Below are 20,318 nucleotides of genomic sequence, written 5' to 3'. Positions count from 1 at the left end.
ATTTTTCCCACCAATTACCACTTGGTTGCCACTCTCATCATGATCTCCAAGTGTGAATGCATTATGTGCAATGATAAAATAACAGACTTGGATATATCTGCCCTTTACACAAATTTCTTACATATATTCCTGCTAACATACGACACTAAAAATTAAAAGACCTTTATGAGAATATAAAGGTCAGGACAACAGAAAGACCATAAATCAGGATGAATGGTTTTTGTCATTGAAAAATGGCTCCTTGGCCCTCTTGGCCCCCAAAAGCGCTGAGGAAAGGATGGCAGACCTGATGATTACTAGCCCCGCGGCCTGTGTGGGCACCAGTCACTCTAAAATGTTTGCGTTAATGGCAAGGGAGGAACAGCTGGACAAATAGCCTTATGGGGCAACGGGCAGTTGGTCTGCAAGGGTCTCGTGCTTTATCACTGGCAAGAATCAAGGCAAGAGCACAGAACTGTAGGTTACACTCAGAAAAGGATGGCGTTAACTCGTAAAGAACACACGAATAAAATGTTTCTGCAGTTTTCGGTTTCATAAAACCCTAAATCCGGCCGGGCGTGGTGGCTCACACCTGTAATCTCAACACTTTGGGAAGCCGAGGCAGGCGGATCACCTGAGCTCAGGAGAGCATCCTGGCCAACACAGTAAAAACCCCATCTCTACTAAAAGTAGAAAAATTAGCCGGGCATGGTGGCGGGCACCTGTAATCCCAGCTACTCAGGAGGCTGAGGCAGGAGAATCGCTTGAACCCGGGAGGTGGAGACTGTAGTGAGCCGAGATCACGCCATTGCACTCCAGCCTAGGTGACAAGAGTGAGACTCCATCTCAAAACAAAACAAAAAACCTAAATTCCAAAAATAATGATTTATAACAGGCCAACCACATCTGAAGTCAGTGATAAGAATTCTGGCTCACCTTTGGATCTGAGGAAGGAATCTGTAAACTGTTTACTACACACGGAGAGAGAAACACCCTTAAATATGCACATGCGAGTTAGACCAGAACGCATCCCATTGACACAACTGACTATACAAGTTATAGGCAACTTGGTCATTTTCAAAGTAAAAACATTAGCACGAAAAAACTAAATACAGTCGGCCCTCTCCATCTGTGGGTTCTGCATCCATACCTGAGAGTAGTGACCCCACCCTCACATATCCTCCCCCACAACCCCAAGCAGCATTTCGAGTCAGGTATTAGTAATATAATTTTACAAAGGAGGAAAACTAAAGCTTAAAGAGGCTAAATAACCTTTTTAGCCCTGACACCAGGCTAAAAAGAGGGATCAGAGCCAGGAGCTTCTCTTCCACCACCAGATACACCATCTTCTAGCTGCCTGTCACAGAAAGAGTTACGAAGGTAACAACACCAAACTCACGGGGCATGGGCCAACTATCCCGAAGTGTGTACCTATATCCCCCACTAAGGCCCTACGAGGCCAGTGGAACAAATAAATACTTTAGCAAAGCAAGAAGAAACAGGGAAAGGATGATAATCCCGACACAGGAATTACCAAGACCTTCTACCACACTGAAACAGCCCACAACATAGTTCTGGCGAGGCTGATGATGTCACAACACTCAAGGGTAATGGTTGACTCTTTGACAGTCCTCATCGTGCCCCAGGCATTTGAGATACATAAACTTTCTCGGGTTTTCCTAGCAATTATAAGGTTGTTCCAGGCACCAGATCTTTTCAATCACATTATGTTAATGATAATATGCAACACAGCAGTTTCTAACATTAACTGTTGTAACATGTATCAATTCATTTAGTTATTGCCAAAACCTATGATCTCTTCTTTAGAGATAAGAAAACTAAAACAGAAAAATCCTAAGGTTGCAGCCATAAGTGTGTCAGTGCTGTAATCATGATGCTCTGAACCATCCTACCCAACGGCCTCTAAGGAACACCGCCCCAAATGCGTAAAGGGGGTGGTTAGAAACATACATTGTATAACTGGTCTCTCTACATGTATTACTACTCTTAAAAAAAAAAAACAAAAACCAACACTCCCATCCCATATTCCAACTTTTTGGAATAGTCACTTGTCTCAACAGGAAAAATGGAGCTACCAGAGGTTAAAAAGAGGTAAAGAGAATATCACATGTTCTCTCGGGGGCGGGGAGGCGGCATTTGTCTGTTACAGAGTGTCTGTCCCCACTGAACATAGCAGGGCTATGGCAAGCTCCTGACCCTGATGCATGACCGACCCCCCCCCACCACCCCACCGCTCAGACAAAGAGAGGGCTCAATGCCCCTCAAAGGCAACCACAGAGCAGAAATGTGATAAACTCGTCCAAATGATTGCTTTTTGGCCCTTACACAACATGCCCCCGGTGTGAATCTAAAAGCAATTAAGTCATTCCAGCTGGGAGTCCAATGACATGCTGTTTAAAAAGTCTTCTGAGAAATATCCCTCTTCAGAAAACGATATGCACAAAAGAAACAATAGCCACTCTTCTTCCTTCCATTTTTGTTTAAGTTATAAAAAGCATTTAAAAGATATACATGCAGCTGATTCAGCAACAAGCCTTCACCAAGGTCTCCTCCTCAAAGGACTCAGAAAAGCCAAGGTAAATTCATTCCAAAGGCATTTATTAATTCCTCTAGTCTACCTCACTTACCCCCTGGAAAAAATAACCAATTATGAGAGCTTAAGAAAAATCTAGGCATTTCAAATATCAACTTGTAATATAAATACCCATGAAGCAGTGTTTTGATTGTGTTATTTGGTTTCCAAATAGTCATTACCTAAGGGCTCTATTTTTAGAATCATTTGAGATTCTGTATATGTAAGAGTATTTTGGAAACTCTGATGTGCTATTGAAATAGAAGTTGCTGGAAGCATTGTTATTGTAACCCTTGAGTGCTAACCCAAGGTTAAAAGCTCATGTGATGCTGTCCAAATCATTTCAGATTATATATTTTAATAAACAAATCCATTTCCATTAGGATGTTCAGTGGATTACAAATGAGCACATTAGAGTCCTGTGTAATGTTTGCAAAACAAAACATCTGCCTGGGGACAGCAGGCTCTTGCAGGAAACTACTGGCATCAGGACTCCTGCTCAGAGGAAGAAGGATACAGTCTCAGGCCCATGTGGAAGCTGATGGCAGGACACTGTGGATGGTGTGTGTGTCCTCTCCTGCCACCTCTGCCATGAGGCCAGATGTCCCGGTTCCATGACCAGAGCCACTCTGCTCTTTTGTGGAGAAACAAGATGAAACAGGACACCCCTGGCAGTCTGGGTTCTAGGTTCTTCAGCTAGCTGCTGAAATAAAGCTGTTCTCCTTGAAATGTGGCCTAATTAAAATATTGGCCAAACCCACCCCAGTGGTAAAGCATCAGTTTTCCATACTTTTGATCTCCCCACATTTCAGCAGGGGTGATCACTCTGGGGAGGATACAGATGTTGCTAGATTTCCTGACACGCCTCAACAGCTCAAGCATACAAAATAGGGAAAAGCACAAATCTGACAAGAGAAATACCCTGTAATGGAAAAGTCACAAAACAACCAGCTTGCTCTCCCCTTTCACTTGTGAAAGATTAACAATTCTGAGCAGTTGCTTGAATACACAATCGTGATGCCCTCACCCAGGTTCTTCCTGCAAGAAAACCTATTTTAAGACCTGTGCCTTCTTCACCCAAGTCAGAAACCAAAAGGACACGAAGATCATCTGCCTCTACATTTGAATGTTTTCAAAAAATGAGGGAGTAAAACTGAGGTGTGAGGAGGGAAGATTGAGCTCTCACCTTCTTAACTAACTATATCCAAACCGTTCTTTCCATGCAGCCAGAGAACTTATTTTCATCTAAAAGCACAGCTTGTGTTTTGCTTCTATTCACCAAGGCACTCCAAAATCAGGGAACAGGGGTAAGGGCAGAGCATCACAGCTTCCTGAGGTCGCAGGTGCAGCACGGCCTGGCTCAGGTGCCTTGTCTCATGGCACAATGTGGGGCTAGGGGGTTTATGTTGAAGAACAGGTGGTAGGCGATTATGCAAGAGAAAATGCTAGTTGCAGGGCGAAGCGAGGACCTGGGCCTCCCTGGCAGTTCCACAGCACCTGATGTGGCCTGAGATGTGGTGCTCTCCAGGACTCTTTCCTCTGTCTGCAGTTCAGAAGAGGCCTTCTTCAGGTTCAGAAAATTGCTAACCTCTTTTCTGACAGCACCTGCACCTGCAGAGCTCCAAGCTTCATTAGATTTGCAAGGCACTGGTGCCTGATTGCCTTTTCATTGCAAGGAACCCTCTATAGGAAGATCTGTTTCATTTTATATTATGTCACATTTAAATAAATACTCCCTTTGATGACTGATGGATACTCATAATGAAATCCCATTATAAGAAATTTCTAGGAATTCCGCTCTAAACTTACAGAGAAATGGACCTCAGTGAAATTTTGCAGGAAAGAACTTTTAGCTGCCATGGGAACTGTTGCCAACATTTGATCTGTATTTATTACACATGAAAACAAAGCTCTAGGTGATCCCAGCAGTCTGACCACTTGGAGGATTCTTGTGTAAACGACTGGTGTCAACCGGGATTATTACTGACTTTCAGCAACTCAGCCTTTGCTTGGGGGATGCAACAGTACACCAGTTTTCCTAAGGGTTATAAAAGAATGAAGAAAACAAAGTATAGATAGCAATGTAAATGGGGTTGAAGACACGGTGGGCTATAAATGTTTTAATCTGGACAAGTCACTATTACCTCAGGGAAAGAAGAATGGATTACAGGGACAAAATTTTAGTTGGGAACCTTCACCCAGCTGAATAGTGATCTTCGAAATGTCATTTTCCTTGAACATACAACAATGGCTGGCATCCACCATTAGAGACCTGAATGGCTCTACTGCTGCCCATGATACAGCCTCATTGTTTCCTTATGCTGGGATATAAATGAATCAATGACTGGACAAATTAATGCTAATCTACTCTATCATGCTGATTTCACAGAAGTAGAAATTAAGAATCAGAGAAGCTAAGTAAATACCTTGCCCAAGAACACACAAGCTAACGAGTAGCTAAAAAAAAAAAAGGCATGCAACTAAGTTCCTGATGACTGTTCGATGGTGGCAAAGACATTCCTAGGAAATGAACAGACAAAAATGACAACAAATATGCATATTGAGCAACATGGCATTACAGTGTAATTTTAATCATCTAGAAATGGTTGAGGAAGTAGCAATGTTGGGCATGAGAATATTCCACAGCTGAGAATATTTAATTTTGAAAGACGGCTACACTTAGGTTTTTATCAATTTTGGATGAGATGATCAATAATTTCCTTCTCTACTGTTGAAAATAGTAACTTCAGAAATACTCTTAGGTTCAATTAGCACCTCTCGCCTGAGGGATTACTCCCAATATCACAAGTGTTTCCTTTAATAAACTGACGTCAGTTTGTTTCCTTGTCATCTGCCTTGATATAAAAGCGGATGTGAAATAGACTGGGGAAGGCAGCACAGCTAGCCAGCTACTGAGAGCTCAGTGTTCTTCTACAGTACTGCCTGAACCTGAGGCTGACATTAGCTTTCTTCAAAGCTGACTTTGGTTTCGCGAAACCACCATGTTCCCCCGGGTCATTTGAAATCAGAGGAGCATTCCAAGTGGCCTGTATATTACTAAGCTGGCTTTATTCCATTCCCTCCACTGGCGTCATAAGGAAGCACTGACATCCTGTGGATCGTTACTCTTTGGCTTCCAAGGCCATTCAAGCCATGTGGCAACAGCAGGAAGGACTCTGCAGAGACCTATATCTCAGGTGTTGGCTTGTGGGGATTTTTTCTTTTCATATGACTTCACGACAGACTTGGTACTCGGATGCCTACAAAGGGACAACAAATACATAAAACCCATAAATATACACAAAAACTACAAAATGTCTTAATGGAGCCCCAACGATCACACCACCCCCCTCTTAAGGACCTTGGTATATGGGTGTGAGGTGGGTGGCAGGACACAAAGCGGGGGGGCGCACACATCAGAAGACAAGGGAGACAAGTCACCCAGGTAGCATCACCAAGTGACAGGGAATGACAAAGATGAATGAGACACTGAAACCTGTTTCATCAGGAGAAACACACGTAAAGACCTGAATGTCTTCTGACGTTTCTGACAGATGTGCCAGGAGACATCATCTCCCATTAGCTCCTTGTGGGTAGATCCTATTGCCGTGTTCATCTGTGCTATCTTTCAGAGCGCTTACGTCAGCACAGGGGCTTACATTTTTCTCATTTATACAGAAGTTAATCTTATTTGATTTAGGAGAGAAAAGGTAACTCCATAAATGGTTAATATCATTCACCACTGTTAACATGGCAAAGATTCTATGATTATGTTTCAGCACTTATCACAATAAAATGAATTTGAGCTCTCTCCAAATCCTCCACAAATACAGCAATTTCGGGATCATGTAAACATGAAATCTTTCCTAACACTTACGGGTATTCACATTTGCTAAAAACTCACAAATTCTGTAGGAAAAAATCTAGTTGAGTTGGTTTCGTGCTTGTCTCTTTGACTTGCACAGGAAATGGAATTTTTCTGACTAGGTTAAGATCTAAAAAATGCCCAGGCATAGCAATAGAAAGAAAACCTCAGACTAAATAAGATTCAAACTTCCCTATGACGCTGCTGAAGAGCAATGAATTAAATTGCAGACGGACATGCCCAGGAAGTGAGTGCCTGCTCAGGAATGGGCAGGCCTAACACAGACTGAACAGGGAAATGGCTGGGGACTCTGGACAACAGAATGGGACAGCAAGAAGGACTGCAGTCTGGACAGATCTAAATACAGGTCTCTTGGGCCTGCAACAATCCCCCCACCAAACTTCCCCTGAAGTTCAGGTGCAGGCAAACAGACTGCACAGCCCCATGGCTTCTCCCAAGATGGTAGTTCTGGGACTCTGCTGGGTTGAAATCAAAGAAAACCCATTCACAATTCAAATACGACATAATCAAAATGGTAGACACTTGGAGATTGGGAGCAGGGCTACTCACAGATGACATCAACCTAATTAAAATTATAAGCCAGCTGCTCAGGGATGTGAGAAGGGCCTTTCAGTTTGGTTATCTACAAGTCTCAGAAAAGGAAGCACAGAAAGGTTTGTACATTTCAGTGAAGTTAGTCCCCTTACTAAGCTCAGCTGGTTTGGGTATGCTTCCTGCAGCTCCTCTATCTGATGCTGTGACTCTATTGTAAAAGAAAGGATGACAGAAGAGACAGGGAGGAAGAGGGACAGCAAGGAGGGCAAGGGCACAACTCAGAAACAGCAGTAGGAGGTGGGTGTGTTGGTGCTTACCCAAGACCACTCATTCCACCTAGTCCTCCCAGCCTGGAGCCAGGATTCACACTATCCTACCAGCCCCTCACCAAGAGACATCAAAATTCATGAGGGGACAAAAAAATCCCAGCACTGTTCCTGGAAATATCTGAATTAACAGGCATTAAATTTTTAATTTTAAAATTAAAAAAATTTTTAAATAAAATTTTAAATTTTAAAAAATAAAAAATGAAAAAGTAGAATCTCCTAAGATTTTTGAAACTCAGAAGTTCATCTGTGTAAATGCACAGAGATATGTATCTATAGATAGTTACACTTTCCTTGACTCCTAGTGGCAATGACAGTGGTCAATGTAGAATCATTATGCCCTCCTTTAGGTGAGAGCTCAGCCTATCCCTTCACCCTCATTCCATCCCCTTCTTTCATATGCTCCATGTAACATGCTGCCAGATAGTCACTGCCCCTACACATAGCTAAGATCCATGCAGATGATGATTCTTAACATTAAAAACTGAATCCATGAGAAAAATCAGCATGTGAATCCAATGTCTCTAAATCAAGCTCAAACACTCTGGAAAACAAAGGAGTTAGCAACCCCAGTACAACTGCACTAGTATACATGGGATTAACTCAACTGATCAAGATGACAGATAAATTCACCTGCCCAATCAGCATAAAAGGGTGAAAAACAACTTATGAAAAGGACCCAATCCGATACTACACTGATGAAACAGATTTCTATCATACAGCCATGCAGAAGACAACAGATGAGGGTAATTCCATGTTTTGTTCATATTTCTTCACTCTTCAATCTCTATTAAACCAAAAAGAAACCTAGAAAATTAAATTCCTTCACAGAAAAAGTTCTCCAGAAGTTTCCTTTCTATCCATATTATATTTCAAAAACTTTACTTATTCAGGAGGCTTCAAGCAGCAACTCCAAAATGATAAATTCCTAGTGTATTCTCAATAATTCGGTTGTCTCTCACCATCAACACAAACTCAAAAGATTATAAAGTTATTACCTTTCCACAAATCAACCCATTCCTAATTCCTATTCAATTACCTTCACCCCCGCCTCTGCAGGCCCCTGGGAAAAGCTATGCCACTGTAGCTTCTCAAGTTCAGGTTCACATCAGCTGTTGCCTGGATGGAACTCTCTGAACACAATAATTTTTTCCTTTATTTCAGACTAGTCTGCTACCAAAGGAATCGTTCAGAACTTGACGCATTTCCTCTTACTCCCACATCTAAAACCATCAACAGTTTCCTATTCTGTTATTAGAATTCTTTCTCGTGCCCAGGTCTTTCCAGGTCACCAAACAGTAGACCTCCACACTGGTGGAACAACAGGCAACAGTCCCAAAAACAGGCATTATTCCGCATCGCTCTGTTTGCAATGTTCTTCCTCCTCAGAAATTACATCCGTACACTAATACCTGCATTCCAATTCACATATGCAGCTCTCTTCCAACCACCCAGATGCCCTGATGACCACAGCTGCAGGTAACAACCTTTTCCCGAAAGGTTAAAATGTAGTTACATTTTGTATTTACCCCATCTCCCCAATTAAACCACAAGTCCCTAAAAAGAGATTGCACCCTCTACTATGCAGATGTGTCACCTAAACACAATCAAAAGCAAGAGGCAAGCCAGATGAACAATTATTAAGTGGACAGAGCAGAAATGCCCAATAATAATGAAAGCTAGACAGAGATTTCAATCATGTCTAAGTTGTGCTTGTCCTGAGCCTCTATTTCCCAGTGAATCCAGAAAGGCAAATGATAGCTCAGTGCATAGGCACCAAGGAGAAAAATGAGCAGCTCTCCTTTGCCTCAATCACTTACAGACAGCACTGATTTTCCGCCATTTGTATAGACAAGGCTTCTCTATCTTACAGGGTGTCAGTGGGTCCTAAGTAAAATATGTCTAGTGGAGTAGCTGATAGGAGGGCAACAGAAAACAGCCATATCTCCTGACTCCCATTCTCTTTGCTTCCCTCCTCTTTCTTTCCTACTTTTTTTTTTTTTTTTGAGACAGAGTCTCGCTCTGTCGCCCAGGCTGGAGTGCAGTGGCACGATCTCGGCTCACTGCAACCTCCGCCTCCCGGGTTCACGCCATTCTCCTGCCTCGGCCTCTCGAGTAGCTGGGACTACAGCAGCACACCACCATGCCTGGCTAATTTATGTATTTTTAGTAGAGACGGGGTTTCACCATGTTGGCCAGGATGGTCTTGATCTCTTGACCTCGTGATCTGCCCGCCTCAGCCTCCCAAAGTGCTGGGATTACAGGCGTGAGCCACCTCGCCCAGCCTCTTTCCTCTTTTCTTACTCTCATTACCCCACTCAGTGCAATTCCAATTGGTTCAGGACTACCTCTGTGCTGCCTCTGAAATCACTCCTTTTTATACCTATTCTACATCTTCCAATGTCTACTGGACAACCTTCGGTCAGGGAATTGCCTACAATTACAACCTCGCTGTGCATTTCCCCTTCTTCAAGTTATTTCCCTTTAAGAAGTCCTCATCATCGATGCCGGCTTTATGTTTTCAGGGCACAACTCCATTTAAGTCACTTCTCTATTGAAAAACCACTAGGCGGCCAGGCGTGGTGGCTCACGTCTGTAATACGTGGGGGCCTGTAGTCCCAGCTACTCAGGAGGATGAGGCAGGACAATGGCGTGAACCCGGGAGGCAGAGCTGGCAGTGAGCCGAGATCGTGCCACTGCACTCCAGCCTGGGCGACGGAGTGAGACTCCGTCACAAAAGAAAGAAAGGAAAGAAAGGAAAAGCAAGAAGGAGAGAAGGGGAGAGAGAGAGAGAGAGAGGAGAGAGAAAAAAGAAAGACCACTAGGCACTTTCTATAGCCAACTTATCCACATAAGATGAGTTTCTTTGCTGTGATACTCAAGCTATTGTTCCTGCCTTTTATCCTCCTCCTCCACACTATACACGCAAGGGGAAAATCAGTCCACTTCAGAATGTATGTGCAATTCCATAGGAGGAATGATAATTTTCTTCCTATACCATATCCACCTGCTAAAATCACATTAGTAATTAAAGGGGGGCACAGATGTTGTTTCACCAAATCTTCTTGACCATCCCCATGTAGATCTGGTCTTTTCCTGTTCTGATGCCTGTTTATCTACAGCTCTTATAGAATTTACCATCATCTCCACATCATCAGGGTATTTGCACTCACCTAGAACACCCTGGACTACACTAAGCTACACTAATAATCCCTTTGCCCATGAAGTGTCTGGCCCTGGAGAAGTACCCAGAACGAGCTTTGCCTTCATCTCATCTCTTCTCAGCAGAGGCTCTCTTCCAGCTCTCACCCAAAGCTTTAGATTTTTTCTTATCCAACCAAGTTCAACGGTGGACCTACCATGCCCGTTGTGAACATGTTTGTGGGTTTTTCCTTTCCTGGGGGTCGACTGGCATGAAGATGAAGCATTGTTGGTGGCTGTTTTGACGTCTTCTGTCTCATCATCTTCCTCCTCGACTTCCTCCTCATCCTGAGAGCTTCCAAAATACACCATGCTGTTGGGCAGCGCAGGAGAACCTGGTGGAATAAGAAAAACAGCTCATAAACACAGGCCTTGACCCTCACCCTTTCCAGAAGGAACACCACAATGAAACAAAACCGAGGAGAAAAAACAAAGCAACTGATCTCTACTGCCATTTTAAATTTATTTTTCAAATACTCCCAAGATCATCTGTGCCTTTTGAACGTATTTCAAGCAAAATCCCCCAGCAGGAAGAAGATGCAAAATAGAACAAATAAGGATTTTTAAAATCTCATCTGAATATCTCTTGAGAAAAAAAACAAACACCTCCAAGGATGGAACAAAAAAATAATAAAATAAAAACACCTACCCACTGCTGAGGAAGAGAGATTACTCTAAATTAACAGACTTAAAAAAAAAAAAAAAGAAAAGACAGAGAAGACAGAAGTAAAAACAGAATATAACATTTCATTATATAAAATCACTGTGTTGTATTCATAAGGAATATTCATTCCTTATGGTGGATATGAATTCCCCAAATTCCAATAGTTTTGGAAGTTACTTTGATGTCCTGATTAGGTTAACTGGATGCAAAAATCACCCAAATAAATTCCCACGCTGCACTAAGTAAAAGTGCTGAATTTGAAATAAAAAATAAAGAAATAAACCTCCCAACGGGGGAACCGATCTCCTCACCTTTACCCTTTTACATCTTAACCTCTCATCCTCAAAGGTTCTCATTCCGGATTTTAAAGTAACAAAAAAATAAGCTCAATATCATTATTTTTCTAGAAAGGGTCTCACTCTGTTGCCCAAGCTGAGTGCAGTGGCGCGATCACAGCTCACTGCACCCTTTACTGGGCCAAGCAATCCTGTAGCTGGAGCTACAGGTGCGCACCACCACACCCAGCTAATTTTTTGTGGGGAGATGGAGTCTCGCTATGTTGCCCAGATTGGTCTGAAATTTCTGGACTCAAGCGATCCTCCTGCCTTGGCCTCCCAAAGTGCTGGGACTGCAGGCATGAGCCCCCATGCCCACCCTTAGGCTCAATATTCTTTAAAAAAAAAAAAAAAAAAAAAAAGCACAATATAGTTCTTCTTTATCAAACAAAGGCAATTCAGGAAATACAATCAAGTCATTTGTACATTGTTTGGAACCAGAGGCTTCTAAAACACAAACAAAATCCCCTTCAGTCTAATAGTAAAAGAACTAGTAAATACAAAATTCATGTCTTCTCTTGCCTGCCTATGAATGAGTTAAAAACACTCCAGTAACATCACCGAAGAGACAGATCACCAATTCACTCTCCTACCTAAATAGAGATCTCAAAGATCTCAAGGTTTAAACACACAGCTAAAACCATTTCTGTCCAGCTTCGGAACTATATATGCTCAGTGACAAGGAAATGGAAAATGAGCAGTATCAGGAGCTGAGATGGCAAACCTAGCACCCATCTCCCCAAAATGCAAAGACTATGTGGGACCTTCAACCCCTTCCTTTTCCTACAGGCATCTTCATGACCTATCAATGTTCAAAAACCCCCCAAATTATGTGAACCACATTACTGAGTGGATATGCAACTGCAAAGGGATACAGTCGGCAAAAAGACCCTCTGTAGACAGAAGATTTCAACTTGGTCTTACAAAAGCCATTTTGATGTTTCGTTCCCCTCCCCTTGATTGTCTCCATTTAGAAGTAGATTCTGGACAGAAAGAAGGTTCTTAAACCTGACACAGACTTTGGGGAAAATCAAATAGAAGAGGGAGTAAAATAAACAGTCAGGAGTTAAAAGAGAAAGAGAAAAAAATATCTATCCACATTTCCACTGGACCAAAATATATGCTCAATCTAAATGGTTTTACAATTGGTACAAGACTGACAAGGAAAACAGGAGGCTAATTAGCATGGTTTTCAGTACAGTATCACCATTCATGGGTACAGACAGGTTATCTAATCAAATACAACAATCTTGTTGATCCCTCTTCCCTAAATCTACCTTTATAAGTATTTATGAAAAAACAAGAGTAACTACAGCACTCAAAAAATATTCAAATTATTTTACTATTGATCTAACACATGCTGTCAGTCATACTATTAGGAGAGAACTTGTAAGTTTTAGACTCTGCCATTAAATTTCCCTCTTCTAAAAGGAGATGGAATCGGTTAAATAGTTCCTCCCAGATAAAAATATCCATGCTTAATTTCTTTTAAAGAACAACCTTCCTATACTGTATCTTGGAGGCAATGACTAGCAGCTGAAATCCAAACGATGGATTGGTATAAAAACAGCAGGTTCTTGTGTAGATCTTTCTAATAGTAACTTCTGCAGCCAATTCAACCATTTGTCAGAAGGAAACAGGAGAAGCAGGAGGGAAAGCTGTTACAGGCATGTATTTCAAGAGGAGGGCCATCACCCCTCCAGCCTTCCTCTCTCCCCTCGGTTGCAAAGGAAATAAACTCCACAAATGAGGCCATGTGAGAGCAATATAAAAATACAGCAATAAGGCTGGGCGCGGTGGCTCACGCCTGTAATCCCAGCACTTTGGGAAGCCAAGGCGGGTGGTGCACCTGAGGTCAGGAGTTCGAGACCAGCCTGGCCAATATGGTGAAACCCCGTCTCTACTAAAAATACAAAAACTAGCTGGGCATGGTGATGCATGTCTGTAATCCCAGCTACTCGGGAGGCTGAGACAGGAGAATCACTTGAACCCGGGAGGCGAAGGTTGCAGTGAGCCGAGATCATGCCACTGCACTCCAGGCTGGGCGACAGAACAAGACTCCGTCTCAAAACAAAACAAAACAAAACAAAACAAACAACAACAAAAAAAATACAGCAGTAAGATCCAATAAAAATATTCTAAGATTCAAAGAGAATCAGGTAAAAATCCATGTGAAGCACATTAGAAATAAGGAATTAACTTCCACTTAACAGGATCTGTTGAGGATTTTTTTAAAAACTCAAACATTAGAGAAGCAGCATGAAGCAAATATCACATTCCTTACACTCAAGATGTTGAGAGAAAGGGTGAGGATTGAGTTTATGTTAGGGTGAGGATTGAGTTTATGTTGCAAAGAACTAAAATGGAGAAAATATCTAGACGCTCAGTTCAGCATCCAGACTTTGTTGATATCTACAAAGGATAAGATATTGTTTTTGAGACAAGAAATCACTCTGTCGCCCAGGCTGGAATGCAGTGGTGTGATCATGACTCACTACAGCCTCGACCTCCTGGCCACAAGTGATCCTCCCACCTCAGCCTCCTGTAGCTGGGACTACAGGTGCACACCACCAAACCCAGATAATTTTTTCATTTTTTGTAGGAATGGGATCTCGCTACATTGCCGAGGCTTGTCTCAAACTCCTGACCTCAAGTGATCTTCCCACCTGATCTCCCATAGCACTGGGATTACAGGAGTGAGCCACCATGCCCGGCCCATAGATGATAATTTTTAAACAAAAGCAGAAAACAACCAACATTATGAATGGATTTGTTTTAATGGCTCCTCGGCAAATACGAATATGTGATGTGACCTGCTGAGTGCTGGGAAAGAAAGTGAGGGGCTAAAATGGAAGAAAGATTAGAAATGGAAGACCAGTGAGGAATAAGGGCAATTCTGAGGAACTTGCTCTCAAAGTAAAACCTTATTAATAGTAGTAAGTCCCTCTGATGGAACTGGCCCTGAAGTCAGAGGTGAGAAAGAACATGATTTCTTCTACATATGGGGACACAGGAAAAAAGGATTGTTTTCAACCTAGAAGATGATTCTGCTTCTATTCAGGTAATTGGCATGTTGGTCTGGATCTAAAGGTAAAGAATCAACAAAGAAAAATGGGTAATGAAGGATTTGTAAATCAGATGGGGAATCAGGAGGTAATATGTTGAATGGAAGGAAGACTGGGAAAAGGGAAAGTGTAGGAAAGGGATTGAAGCAGAATAAAAATGAACTCCAGGGGAGGAGGTCAGTTAACCACCACCAGAGTGCCCTTAGTTCAGAGGTTAAGCTTGTACCCCTTCTTCTCACTGGTGGGTACCCCACAAGGACAACACTGTCTCCCCAAGCCTGGATATGGCCTGACTGTCCTCCTTGGCATCATCCTCCAAGGGCCACGGCCAATCCATCACCCATCCACCAGGGGGAGCACTCATGAACAACTGGCGTCTCCCCTAGAAGGAACAGACCTCCAGAATTTGGTCGGGCACCCTCATACCTGTCCATCTCATCACGTCATAGACAAACAGAAGTAGGTACAAAAGAATAAAGCCAACAGAGTCTAACGCTGCACATGCCATTGCTCTGTCACCACGTGGTTGCTGTAAATCCCTGTAAGAATTCTGCTGGAATGTCCACTTGTAAAATCACAGAGGGGTCAAACTGGCATTCCAGACCCAGAGAAGCCACAGAATTGGTAAAAATGAAGCCAAAGTAGGTTCTTTTTTTCTCCTCGAGACAAATGCAGTAAGATCATCTCTTATTTCATGCCAAAGTAAAAATGGTCACAGCGATAGAAAAGGACTAATATCTAGAAAATAGCTAAATAACAACCTCAAATGCATAAGACACAAAGCATCTAAGAAACTAAAATTAATTAAGACATTTATATAAAGAGCATTTATTTCCTCTTTACCTAGATACCAGCTTGATTAACTCATTTAGAAATAAATGCAGAGGAGGAAGAATCTGCTCGACACAAACAGGATGAAAGAAAGGATATTTCAAACCCCTCAAGTCAAATAGCAGCCCAGGGTGTTTATCACTGGAGAAAACGATTGCGTATTTCTCAGTATGAAATGGGTGAATGGATGCATTACGTATATATTGTGCTGAGTCGGTAGAAACTTCGTATCTAGCAGACGTATTTGAAAACAGAACAGGCCGGGCGCGGTGGCTCACACCTGTAATCCCAGCACTTTGGGAGGTCAAGGCAGAAGGATCACCTGAGGTCAGGAGTTCAAGACTAGCCAGGCCCACGTGGCGAAACTCCATCTCTACTAAAAAATATAAAAATTAGCTGGGCATGGTGACAGATGCCTGTAATACCAGCTACTAGGGAGGCTGAGGCAGGAGAATCACTTGAACCCAGCAGGCAGAGGTTGCAGTGAGCTGAAACTGTGCCATTGCCCTCCAGCTTGGGCAACAAGAGGGCAACTCCACCTCGAAAAAAAAAAAAAAGAAAAGGGCTCCACAACCCCACATGACCTTGCGTTCTCAGGGGTGGACTCTGCATGGCAAAAACACAAGCTCTGTTCACATTATTTAGCAAGTGAGAGAGGCTGACTTCTCACATGGAACACCACATCGTATCGCTCCTTTACAAACTCTCATTTTAGAAAAGTAACCAACAAAAGCTGTATGTTTTAGAGGTTTGAGAATTGTGTGGGATTTTTTTCAGGGGGAGCAGGGGAAGACTTTATGGGTGGTCATTATAAAAGTATAGTCAGTATAGACAGTTTCCTATTAAAATTACAGGCAGATTTTCTCTCCCGATTATTCAAGTGCATTAGCAAATGTAAAAAAAATCTGAACTTGGATCAGATAAGAGCAATCAGAGTACGGAATGCATCTGCTCTTTGCCAAAGCCGTATTTCATTACTTTTCAGAATTAGCTGGCAATGTCTCCACAATATTTACTGAAGTGCAAACCAAATGTTTTCATCTGGACAAAAATCAAACTGTGGTATGTTACAACCACAACAGAGATCATTTTAATCCAAAAGCTTGCTTTCTCTAATTTAGGCTGTGGTTTCTATAAAATTGGATTCTTCTCTATGAATCATGTACACAGACAAGCCCTCCTGCCCATTATCTTCCCTCCCTCGATCAGTTCTTGATCTTAAGCAGCCAAACATCGCTTGGCTGTATTTTGGAAAGACCCTAAAGGGATTCCCTGTGCACTGTCATTTAGCTGCAGAGTCAAATTCTATTGCTTGACCCAATTACCATGGGGCTGGCCCACTGAGTTTGTGTTTCATCTTCAGGATACATAAACAGAATGAAAAGTAATCAACCCCGACTATCAAATTAAGAAACAAAACTTCAAAGTGAGCTGGCAGGGACTTGGGCAACGGATAGAAGATGAAAGAAGTCACAGAAGAAAGCAGTTGCACCCAAATACCCTAGTGCATCAATCTACGTATGTATGTATCACCACTGTTCAAAGCACCAGAGACTCAAACAGGGCAGCTGTCTACATTCATCTCACATGTTCATGCATGCACAACATGTAAACACAAACTTCCCTAAAAGACTTTGGGACAAATATAACATGTCCAGTGCCGATCTCTGCCCATTCCTGGTCTGACTACAACTTATTAGGGAAGAAATTAAAACAGAATTTCCCAATTCGCATTCATTTGCCTACCACCCTAAAAGTATTTGCCAGATCCAGATGCTCCATGTGCTATTATTATCTGTAAGGTGACTTGCATTCATGTCTTAAATAATTTATCTCCATTGTATCAAGACAAAATTACTATCAATTGCCCTAAAGGAAAGGTAATGGTTAAAATTAAAATGAATGTAAAACGTTCACTTAATGTCCTTTCTGGTATGAAGAGGGATTTGTGTAGCAGAAATAGGGAAGCAGCCCTCAATAGCATGAGCAAAACACAAAGGGAATCCCTATTCCTTACTGAATACGGAGGTGCCTATCCAATCATGCTCATCTTGGGAATGTACTTCTTTTTAAATAGGTATTTCCAAAAAAAAAAAAAAGATACCATCACTGAAGGGACTCTACATGGGATCCAAGACTCCAGGATGAGGCCATGGCTCTGGGAGTTGCTTACTTGCCATGAGACTCGAGGTTACTCAACTGTATACAGAGCATAATGTCTTCAGTCGAAACATTTTTATGGCTCCAAACATAGGCAAAAGCAAGCTGAGTGACTCACAGTAAGGTGATATTATTATGCTCATAGGTATAAAATCATACTGTCATTCTTTCCATAGGTGACAGCATATCTTCTTTCCCAAATAGGAAAGTAACTAGATTGGTTGGTGACCAGAATCTGGGAGACAGGGGATGAAAATGCAAAATGAACTCAATGGTTAGAATAAGCTGAACCTTTGGTCTTTGTTAAGGACCAAGGAGGGATGACGCAATGACCTCCTAGATGCATGGCCAGTCTTTCCTTCAGCAACCCTCCCTCCTCCTCCTGGATTACAGCTCTCAAGAACTAGTGCAAACAAGCACCCAGGTGTGCCTATCTAATCCCACAAATAGGAAATTCCCGACATTAGGGTAGTATTCTATCTGCAAGTGCAATTAACATGTGGGACTTCACAAGGAGAATACAATGGTTATCATACCACCTTCCCTCCCAATCTCCTATTCCCACGCTAATCTAGCATCTTTGTCATTGAAAACTGTAACGTTCCCCTTACAACCTTTCCTACATTGTTGTCTGCACTGGCAATTTAAAACACATTCAAATACACACCCAGTCAAATGCCACAAGGTCTATCTATGGTTCGCTTCATCTCACTGAATATAGAAATCATACCACATAGCAGCAGCCATGATGGTGCTCAAGGCATCACGGTATTATCTCAAGTGGAGAAGAAGAAACCAGTAAGAAAGTGAACATTCTGGCTGGGTGCAGTGGCTCACGCCTGTAATCCCAGCACTTTGGGAGGCCAAGGTGGGCAGATCCCCTGAGGTCAGGAGTTCAAGACCAGTCTGGTCAACATGGTGAAACCCCGTCTCTACTAAAAATAGAAAAATTAGCTGGGTGTGGTGGGGCACGTCTGTATTCCCAACTACTCAGGAGGCTGAGACAGGAGAATACCTTGAACATGGGAGGCGGAGGTTGCAGTGAGCCGAGATCACGCCACTGCACTCCAGCCTGGGTGACACAGGGTGGGAGACTTCGTCTCAAAAAACAAAACAACAACAACAACAACAACAAAATGAGCATTCTAACAGCCACTACAGACAAAAGTCTTTGTGCGAATCATGTGAGGCCTTCCTCAGTTCCCAATAGAGAAGCCGAATACTCAACTTCCCTGTGGGACACAGACACCAGGGACTTTAGTGCTACAAATGAAACCCCTTCAGTCAGCAAGGTGCTTGGCCAACAAAACAGCACTGCCATACTTAAAGTCTTATTTCCATGTTCTCTAAGTGGATTTCAGAAAGACTCAAGGACTCTCTAGAAAGTAAGGAGAAGGCCAGAGATGACTCTGAGAAGTACTACTGAATCTGTGCCAGTACTCACTGGCAGCAAAAAGGAAGCCTGCCTTATCTTCAGGGAGGGCACAACATGGTCAGAGGCCAGCTGGCCTGTAGCAGGGAGAATCCTCACGGCAAAATGACCTACAGTCTTATTAATAACATCTGATCAAGGTCACAGGGCCAATAAAAGTGATCCATCCTTCCCCTCCTCAGACCTCAAAAATTTCAGGGTTTCAGATTTCTTCATTATTAACTGATAAACTATCCCAACAAATGAAACAGGTAGCTCAGCAGAACTGAGCTAAGTAACTGACTCTAGGAGAAAACCAAGCATATGCAGAACGTTAAGGCCACTGAAAGCCCCTAGGCAGTGATGACACCATTCTCAAACATACACTTTCACTACTGCTGCTCTCAAAAACTAAGATGCAACAACTCCCGGAGACCCTCAAAAAAAGTTGTGTACCACTGGAGACAGTGTGCTTTCCTCCCCAAAGAGTTTACATAATGTAAAGTATTCCCATTTTGCTCAAGGAAGCTCATTACTAGCACCATAGTGTTCCTTGCAATTGGGGGATTACTTAATTGCTTTCTGGCAGGTTAATCCCCTTTCATTCTGTGACCTCTAAATCACCCCAGGCTTTTGCATTTGCCCTACTTAGAAATCCTAGTCCTCAATACTCAAGGCTAGGACCACATCAAAATATGTGTTCCTTGCCAATGAGGCCAGCAACGCTCTTTAGAAAAAACACCACAGGTTGGCTGTCTCTTCTATTACCTGTGGCCGATTCAGCTGGTCTTTTAGACAGTTCCACCTAAATCCAAAATCTAATAATCTTCCTCTCCACTACCTCTCTGCCTCAATTCACTGGAAAAAAATGGTAAATAAATGTACAGTTGGACCTCTGTATCAGACACTTCTGCACCCATGGAATCAACCAACTGTAGATCAAAAAAATTCAGGTAAAAAAAGGGACAGTTGCATCTCTACTGAACACATACAGCCTCTTTTTTTCCTTGTAATTATTCTCTAAACAATATTGTCTAACAAATTTACATAGCATTTACATTGTATTAGGTATTATAAGTAATCAAGAGATGATTTAAAGTATACAGGAGGATGTGCATACATGCAAATACCATGTGCCATGTTACATAATGGACTTGAGTATCCATGAATTTTGGTATCAAAAGGAGGTCCATAAATCAGTCCTCTGAGTTATCAAAGGATGCCTATATGTGGATGATCGCCTCAGGTATCAATTCTGGGCTATTTCATACCCATTAGCTCTGCAACAACTATGTGCTATAGACTCTAGAATATCCATTTCGCAGATGAGGAA

General features: G+C 42.4%; 1 protein-coding gene across 9 annotated transcripts in view; it reads right to left on the bottom strand.

The window, feature by feature from the left end:
* JARID2 (jumonji and AT-rich interaction domain containing 2) overlaps positions 1-20,318 on the bottom strand; it is a 275,051-nt gene that overhangs the window by 42,778 nt on the left and 211,955 nt on the right. For all 9 annotated transcript variants that reach the window (XM_063812119.1, XM_001169890.6, XM_063812121.1 and 6 more), the window contains one exon: positions 10,678-10,854. In XM_063812119.1, coding sequence (XP_063668189.1) covers positions 10,678-10,854 — 177 coding nt within the window. The remainder of the gene's footprint in view (positions 1-10,677; positions 10,855-20,318) is intronic.

The sequence above is a fragment of the Pan troglodytes genome, chromosome 5 (assembly GCF_028858775.2).
Source record: "Pan troglodytes isolate AG18354 chromosome 5, NHGRI_mPanTro3-v2.0_pri, whole genome shotgun sequence".
Lineage (NCBI taxonomy): Eukaryota > Metazoa > Chordata > Mammalia > Primates > Hominidae > Pan > Pan troglodytes.
The sequence above is the reverse complement of the archived record's forward strand: the minus strand, read 5'-3'. Positions and strand labels throughout refer to the sequence as shown.